Raw genomic sequence first — 9,083 nt, 5'->3', positions numbered from 1 at the left:
GTTTCGGTTTGTTCTACTTTTCCTATGTAACGAGCCAAACCCTAGACCTTATACATGTTTCCGTTTGTAAATTTGTCATCTAATTGCGTCCATCCATTGCTCAATGTTTGTGATTTTCATTCACGGATTTTGCGTTCGCGTTTCGCGTTCCGTCCTTTCTCGCGCACGACGCACACACACCGCACCCGCTAGTAATTTCCCCCCGAACGGTCGTGTCCAGTTAGTAATTTTCGTTTACACACCCACAATCACACGCATATCCTGCGGGTGTTACGGACGCATCCGTATTCCGTGTCCCTAAAAAGAATTCCATCACCGCGTGATTCGGTCACGTTTGTTAATTTGACATTCCGCCTCACACGCCGCGCAAATGCGTTTTCGAACATTTCCCGAGATGACGATAATGATGATAATGCTGATGAGGCTGATATTGCTGATGCTGCGCCGCCGTTTTCGCCTCTGCTCACCTACACACCACCACCACCGGCGATCGTTTCAAGCCCGGACGTACGTACGGCGACTAATTCGGTGACCCATTTTAACACTTTTCCAGCAACCGTCTCCGGGGGACGACCGGGGGCTATTCAGCATATATGTACTTTAAAAACGTGACCCGAATGAATGAACACACACACACTCGCTTGTCTGTGTGCGTGTGGGTACACGATTCGAGGATTTCCTCCAGTGTTGACACGGGTCGCCGCAGCATAAGTGGACATTCTTTTGCAAATCACATAAATCGCCAGAAAGTACGCTTTCTCTCTCTCTCTCTCGGGGCACTCGAAGCCCGCCCGCTCTCTCTCTCTCACTCGCGTCCGTTATAACCACAGGATTGATGGCGACGAAAACTTTCACTGCACTGTAATCGATACTAATTACGGAGATTTTTCCCACTTCACACTGCAAAAAACGGGCTTCCCACTCTAATGGCAGCCCAGCGCAGCAGCAGCCACCGACTACGGCGATGGAAATTGACGTACGTAACGGTGGGAGATAAACAACACATTAAACCGATCGACAATTACGGACGCCCCGCGACGTGTAAGGTGCTGCGCCACCACCCGCCCCTCTCGGTTTCAAAATCGTGCCCGGGACACCGTGTGATGTGATTTATGATAGTTTCCCTTCAACCGTTGTCGCCGCGTGATGCTGCCGCGAGAAAATGGCAACGGTGTGTGGCAGGCTTGGTAGCAACGGTAAAACTGACAACCCCACACCACGCGAGAACACTCCTCCGGGCGGGCACTACTCTGTGGGGAGGAAAATCGCAATGAACCCCACCACGGACAGATTTTCCGTCATATCCTTCCTGCGAACACTCTCCAACGAACACGCTCTCGCTCGCTCCCTCGCGGTTCCGACGGTGGCGAACGCACACCGAGAAAGCAAAGCATTCGGCGGCGTCACACACGACCAAAACTACTCTACCGTGAGGCGAACCGTATTTTCTGTGACACGCGCGCCGATGAGGGGCGCTCGACCGCGCGCCCAGGAGCAGGTGTCCTCGTCCTTGTCAATAAATGCTTCGAAATGTCGTTGGCGTACAGCTCGGTTTTTCGAAGCAAACAAGCGCGCGCTCCCCTCGGAAAATGCCAAGGCCCGTTCCGTTCCTTTCTGCGCAACTGCTGCTGCTGCGTGTAAATGGAAACAGATGGGCATCCGTCCGTTATTTGCCGACGGAGCGTAAAGGACACATTCTCAACAGTGGTTCAAAGCATGTTCAAAAATAAAGCCACAATTTTCCGTTCCACGCATTCTACATTCGTCGTAGAAATGTGAATCGGGAGCGGTTTAAAATCTGCCTAAAATATGTCACAACAAACGTTTATGGCGGATGACCTATTCTGCTTGGCAACCGGTGGGGAGTTGCAACAGCGAAGAGATCATGCGGTGTGACGTAAACCAGTGATCCAGGAGAATTACTAATATGTATGTAGAATAGTTTGACTTTTGAGTTTGACATTGAAACCGACAGGGCCACATTTTCATCCAGATTTCTGTTCAGGGTAAGCATCTGTTAGGGATCAGAATCAGGGCTTCAATTCTATTTCCGATATTGGCTCCCGAGTGCTAATTGGAACTCTCTTGCATTGGCGTTTCAAGCACATTTTCATATTTGGCTTTAATCAAATGAATGCGGTAAACGGTTCAAGCAAACAAGAATCACATGCCTTCGTGGCCTTCAAGTGGCGATGTGATTCAGAGAATTACCGGGTGAAGTACACCAATAGGAGTGCAATATTTTGGTCGATATTCTAAGCATGAGATCTGAGCACCACCTGTAAGATGTTTGTGGCAATTCTAGTATTTAAAGAAAAGGTTGAAACAGCTTGAACATTATAAATGTCCAGCAACTTTTTTCTTCTTTCAGACTGCGATCACATGACCTCAACTCCTGTGACCTCCTGTTACTCCTGCGTTATTCCAGCGATATTCCATTGTATTATTTTCTCAAAGCAGTTATATTTTCTAAGCAACGGTGTGACACCATCTTGCAAAAACCAATTCACAAGATGCGTTAGTCATACTTCAAATTAAATCATCCCCAAATGATCAATAATGTTGAAGATGAGTAACGGTCAACAAACAAAAACGAATCTAAAAACAAAATCAAGTAAAGTCTTACACGTTAATCCTATCTCAATAAATCCACAAGCCCATGAAGTTGCTTACCAAGCGGACGTTCAAACGATTAAACCAAACCTGATCCGATCCCAAGTCAAACCACGGAGAAGCGAACGGCGTCAGCAACATGTTTTGGGGCTTTTTGCATCGGTCACCCCGTTTGCGGCCAAGTCATCGGTCAGGAATGCAGCAGCACGGTTCGCGACAAGCGGACGGATTGCAAATGCGAAGCGCGTCGTCGTCGGGCGTATATTTGTTTTCTTCCCTTTCGTATCGCAGCGCCGCCGTCAATAATAGCTGCTCCCGGGAACACAGAAAAACGTATTTGGGGTGCGTACGAACCGTTTTGGGCTTTTTTGCTTTCCCACCTCAGTTTTATGTACTTTGCATAAACAAACCCAACCTCAATGTCACACACCCTTGCAGACGGGTGATACGCGGTCGCTCGGTATGCGATCGGGGCGGGGGGGTTCACAGGTGGACAGAAAAAGAGAGGGCCAAGGAACGGCGCGCGCATATTAAGACTGGGTGGCAGATAAAAAACCGCACATCATCAAATAGTCGGCCGTCGGTTTTTGCCCTCTCTCCACCGTTATGTTTCGCCGCGTCGCGCCGTCATCACACACGGAGCGGAGAGTGGCCATTTGCACACTTGTTATAAAGTTATTTTTTTTATATATATGACTTGGCCAACGAGAATGTATGCAAAACAGCTTCAGGTTGGGCGCGTAGTTAGTCCATCTCTCTCTCGCGCGCGTTTTCCATTTCGTTCAACATCAACAACAGGTCGCAACAGCAAAATGTCCTTCTCCGCGTTGCGCCTACTGAGGACCCTTCACGCTGAGGTTTCCCGCTACAAGACACGATCATTCTCCTTCTATTCCTTTTCTACCGCCGTTCGTCATGCTCTTTCTTCGTCAGTCGCCCTTATTTCTCTCTGTCCTTCTGTCTCTCTCTCTCTCTCTCTCTCTCTCTCTCTCTCTCTCTCTCTCTCTTGTGGAGGCATTGTACAACAGTTGGGACGAAAGCTCCCTCTCTTACCTCTTCTCGCTGTCCGGGGCTTACGAAGTCAACATTCCTTGCGTACGATGACGCTATGCTTTGCGTCGCTCTATGCTTCAAGGCTCCAGCGACACTCGGGAACTCGGGACACTCCTCACACACCGTCGACGAATCTGAATATCTAATTCCGATATTTTCCTCTCACCGTGCGGCGATCATTCACCGTATGCACAGAATGGCCTCGCACACACCCCTTTGCTGCGCAAACCGCACACATTCACGGCGCGCCTAACGATCACGGGAACACGGGAAAGGAACGTTTTCACGGTGCCATTGCATATTTTTACATGTCGTTCCCTTTTACATACATATGTATCTATATGTTACAAGAAAATTGCTTTGCTTTGCGCGACACACACACATATGCTCTCTCTTTCTCTCACGTGCATCGCGTCCCTTTTGTTGGGGGGAAACCGGAGTCGGGAACTTTAAAACTTGTTTTTGGCCGCCAGCATAACCACACTGACTCACTGACGACGGATCCGGGAACGCACGAACCAGCGGTCACTTTTTCACAGAACGCAATGCGATGATTCGACCATCGATCATCGATCTCCGGTGCTTTGGGTGTGCCGCCAAACGATCTCTGCCGCCGCAGCCTCCTCTGCTTTATGCAAAACGCACCACAAATTGGCACAGCTCTGAAACTGGCGTCGTTTTGGCAAGAGGACGACGGCACGATCACCCGCTTCTGCTGAGTGTTGCTACTGATCTCTCCGATCCCGATCTCTCCGTGGCCGCTACTTTCTCGGGAAAATACGTGTCACACCGCTGCCTTCCGCTCCGACAGGTAATATCAAGCGCCGAACCCGATCGACAACCCAACGAACCCGAACCAGTTGTGTAGTGGTGCACGCAGGCGGCCGTTTTGTTGTGTTGTGTCGTTGTCGTGGCGTCGTGGCCGTCGTCATCGCCGTTTCTCTTTCTACCGGGAGCATTAGCCTATTCTCGAGGGTTTCCAAGCCAAGCACTTCTCGCACCCTGCCCGGCACCCGGCAGCTCCCGCCAGCCGCTGCCGCTTGATCGCTTGCTGGATCGCAAGCTTCGAACGTGGAACACCATGCACGGTGCGGTGCCCAACAACCCGCATCGCGCTCTGGAAACGGCAAAATCTCTGTCTATAAAGTTGTGCAGGGGATAGGGAAAACGCTCCGTGGATACCACATTCGGGCACTTAAGCTGAACACCTGGCGAACATTGGGCCCGTTTATTATTTCTCTTGTGTCCCGTTTTTCTCGGGAAGAAGTGCCACCAACGAATGAACATTAACGCACACCACCACAAATGTGGTAGGGAGCGCTTGGGCACAATGAATGGCGTGGGGGGGTTCGGCGATCAACGATCGTGTGAGGAGTTGTCGGATTTCCAAACAAGTTCCGCACTTGCGCCACTGGAAACGGGGAACGACAGAGATAGAGACAGATGATGTCGCAACACGTGAGGATCTTGAAAATCCTCACTTTTTTAAGTCCCTCGCGCATCCCTAAGTATTTGTTTGTTTATTATTTGAGTCTTTGTATTCATTTGTATTTTTGTACCACTTATTTTGTTTGTTGACTTATTATTATTATCACTTCTTATCACTACTTATTACTACTTATTGTTAGTTATTAATATTTACTGGACGGTGGCTGACAGATACTAACGGGATTTCATCTGGCTTCATGGTTTCTAGCATAGGGTTGTGAAACGTTTTATCGAAAGTACCATCAATTTGCACAGAATATCAATCTGAATAAAATTTTGATATTCACACAAAACTGTTGCTTCTTTTTAACCAACCTAATACCTTTCGCCCTTCTCCCTCTGGCATCGAATTCTGAAACGTCATTCTTAGTTGAATTTCGAACTGTTTCGAAATTTGAGAAATTCGAATTGAAGCGTTTCGGAAGCGTTGGCAAAACCGTTAGCGATGCACAATTGTCGATCCCAAGTGTTTTTAAGTGGGACTTACACAAGAAGTGGATCCGAGAAAGTACAGAGAACCGAAGAAAGCGGATGTTGTTTCGCAAGAAACTATGCGTGGAACTGGCTGCGAGGAATCGTTGGGTATCATAATGAATAATGAAGAAAGCGAGTACTCTGGCCAGTAATAACAAAGCTTTGAGCACGTGTGCATACTTGAATCGCAGTACTTGAGTATGGTTATTTAGCGCACGAACACGATGGTTGTTTAGCCTTTTGTTTGTTTGGTTTGTATTTGAATTCAAATTTGAAGGAGGGCTCAGAAAACGAAGATTTCTCTCGAATCTTGTGCAACAGTGTAGCACATACTCGAATGATATTGATAGGTATAAAAAGAATGTTTAGTTATCCCAGGAAAATGTATAACGTATGTTGTTTTAGTAATTACATCATAGTTCGAGCTTTGCGTTATCGTTGTTGTACCCGATTTTTACTACCACAGGGTATCTAGTGACCGTATTCCTTGCCAATTCCGCGCACGAATACGTCCCATTGTTTCTCCAAAGTTTGGGTGATATTCTGACGCTCCCCGTCGCTAATGGCACTATACCTGAAAGAAACGGATAACGTGGATAGACTTCTTGCGATCACACCGCGAAGTGCAAGTGATTTACTTGATAGAATCCCAGACGAGCTGTTTCAAAAAGCCCAACCCGGTTGACGGAGCTATGGCCATGAAAGCGAAGTAATAGTCGTAGCTAACGCCTGCCGCATCCCAAAATCCGGGGTCGTCGGGTGCGATCGTGATCGGTATGTTTTGTGCCACATAAAACCCGGCAGGGTGGTTCCGTAGGTCGTTCACTAGTCCGAGCACCTGATTTGAGATAGGGCAAACCTCGAGCACGATCTGCTTCCGGCGAACTGCGTGCCACAGAATGGGATGCTTCAACAGCGAGTAGCCGTGCCCGATGCGTCTGGTGTCGAGCAAAATCGCATCGATTAGATTTTGGTCTGCTTCGGTGTAGTATCCAACTGTGACGGATGCAAATTTAAAAATCAAAACCTTACCTCACTGTAAAACCGTCCCCATACCTGTTTCACCAGCATGAAAAAAATATCTAGGAAGAGGTGGTCGTAACAGGGCAGCGGCAAACGTCTTCAACGATCGATTGGCGTCCTCCTGACCGACGAGATCGAAACCGACGACAAATCCTGGCATGGTACTTCTAAGGCATACCGTCGGGCATCGTGAAGTTAGTTCTCTTATGACCGCAAATTACTGTTTTACTTACCTTAAACTATCGTACACCTTGAGTGAACTGTTCAGCTCGTCATCGTTCATGCTTTTATGCTTTGCCAAGATAAGCTTCACTCCCTGAAACGTAGGGTTCTGGTTTCGAAACTCAGCCACGATCCGGTGCAGCAGGTACGCAACTTCCACGGGCTCATACTCCTTTCCATTGGCGTCAAACAGCCGAAAAAGGGACACGCGCAGCTCTATGTAGAGCACATTGTCTTGGAAAAACTCGTGCAGTAGTTGTTGATGGTACGCTTCGAAAAAGGGTTTGTACTGCAGAAAACCCTTCATCGCATCGAAACAAGTTTCAAAGTCTCGCCACAGGTCATCGATCGAGGCCGATCCTTGATGGCGCAGGACCGCACTTGGTTTCAGCTTCATGTTGATAATGGCTTCGAGCCAGCGATCAAAGCTCGCATCGCCGTCCTTCCATTCTTTACGCATATCGTTTATGTTGCGAGTTTGATTCACCGGACAGTGGGATAGTGGTCTGAAAACGGAAGACACTCTAGCATAAAGCATGTTTCCGATGCCAGCACCTGCCGGCACTTACCTTACGGTAAAGTAGTGGCGCTCATCGATGGAACAGAGTCGCGCTTCGGGACGGTACGTTAAATTGCGGATGACCCAAGTGGACGATACGGCGGCAGTGTTGTGCAAATGCAGCACTGCTCCTTTCGGCATCACCTTCAACGCCTTAAACACGTTGCTAACTTCTATGAGTGGTTTTGCCTGGAAAAATGGCATTCCTACCGCCAGCTGACCGGGTGGTGATTGAAGTTCGTTCTTTTTCATCTCCTGCAGGACATGATCAGCCAGCAATTCACTTGGGTTAAGAAAAACCTTCCCTCCGAGACCGTAACTGAGTTCTGCTTTCACGATGGCTTCCCGCATCTGCTGGTATTCCGTTGGGCCAGGCGGAACGTACAAGGTGTGTGCGGTGATCCAATGCTCAACCACGAAGAATACAACCACCTGAACAATCATCCTTAGCCAGACTGTTCCTGGACAATCCGTGACACGAAGGATCTGGAGTCGACGTGCGAACTAACGATGAAGCACAGTGACTTACCAAGCCGACCACCACATAACAAGCTGACCGGCAGAAATAATGGTTTTCAGTGAATTATTAATAAACCCTTCATCTTGTCCGTCCCACACCCACGGGACAGGTAACGAAGAAGGTTGGGGGAGAAGAGAATATATTTTAATATGCACAATAAACAGTGATTTGCCCCATTTGTGTTATCGTACGTGATCAACAACGTGTCCACGTTAGGTTTTTAGTAGCAATAAAGGACCAAACGGACCTCCGCTGAAAAAAGCACCGATGAATCGGTTCCAACGCAAAATAGGTCAGTTGGGCGCTAGAAAGTGCATAAACTTGAGTGTAGATATTAACTTCTGTTTAACACGGCTCTGAATCCTACATCACGAAGCAATAGGTTGTTGGTTGGAACCTTTCCCTTCTGCTTATCGGCAACAATTCTATTTCAATTGTCTCTTCAATCAATTCCGGCCGATAGCTACGCGACTAAACGCCAAAAAACGCAGCGCATCGAAACTCGCGCATGATAAGAAAATACCCGCAACATGAAAACACCGATAACCTTTGGGAGACGAAGTCACAGTCGAATCGCGGCCTTACTTTTCAAATTCGGAACGTATTGAAAACCCTTCTCCCCGGTTCTCAGGAATAAAACTGAAAACGATGCCATTCGTCGTAAAACATTCTTCACTTTTCGGTTTACATTTGCTTTATTTGTCTGCCGGCGACGTACACTTTCACGATGTTTCGATCATCGCCCACGTAAACGAACTTCTGGACAAGCTGCTGCGATGTGCTACGTGTCTTCGTCATCGCTTCCGGCAGTCGGTTACCACCGATCGGAAGCAGCTCCGTGTCGATTAGCAAAGCATCAAACTGCTTTCCGGCCACAAAATTTCCCACTACACTATCGAGCGCCAGTGCTTGTGCGCCTCCCAGGGTGGCCAGAAACAGAGCTTGCTTGTAGGTCAGCGGAGTGTAACTCACGGCCTTCCCGTCGACCGATGGCGCAACGCGTCCCGTCCCTTGAACATTTTGCGTTTTCATGAAATTTAAATGCTGTGACACAGCGAGTGCGGACCTCATTGCCGACAGGACGGACATTTCGCTTCCCCCGGACACATCCGTACCGAGGCCGACCTTGAT

The 9,083-nt window shown here is 48.3% G+C and overlaps 1 protein-coding gene across 1 annotated transcript; it reads right to left on the bottom strand.

Annotated features, from left to right (window-relative positions):
* Positions 1–6,099: 6,099 nt before the first annotated feature.
* LOC128266897 (adenosine deaminase 2-like) lies at positions 6,100–7,876 on the bottom strand. Its single transcript, XM_053003685.1, has 5 exons — positions 7,443–7,876; positions 6,885–7,379; positions 6,685–6,818; positions 6,267–6,624; positions 6,100–6,202 (listed from the first exon to the last, which is right to left on the bottom strand). The coding sequence occupies exons 1-5, from the start codon at positions 7,874–7,876 to the stop codon at positions 6,100–6,102; spliced, it is 1,524 nt and encodes a 507-aa protein (XP_052859645.1).
* Positions 7,877–9,083: the final 1,207 nt, after the last annotated feature.

This window comes from Anopheles cruzii, chromosome 2 (genome assembly GCF_943734635.1).
Source record: "Anopheles cruzii chromosome 2, idAnoCruzAS_RS32_06, whole genome shotgun sequence".
NCBI classification, from domain to species: domain Eukaryota; kingdom Metazoa; phylum Arthropoda; class Insecta; order Diptera; family Culicidae; genus Anopheles; species Anopheles cruzii.
This window is presented reverse-complemented; position numbering and strand designations above follow the sequence as displayed.

What these genes read in the sequence shown, in the direction of transcription:
- LOC128266897 (XM_053003685.1), bottom strand. Translation starts at nt 7,876, where the DNA reads ATGATTGTTCAGGTGGTTGTATTCTTCGTGGTTGAGCATTGGATCACC. An exon ending in TTTTCATGCTGGTGAAACAG is followed by an intron (nt 6,625 to 6,684) that starts GTATGGGGACGG and finishes CATCCGTCACAG; the next exon opens with TTGGATACTACACCGAAGCA. An exon ending in CTCGTCTGGGATTCTATCAA is followed by an intron (nt 6,203 to 6,266) that starts GTAAATCACTTG and finishes CGTTTCTTTCAG; the next exon opens with GTATAGTGCCATTAGCGACG.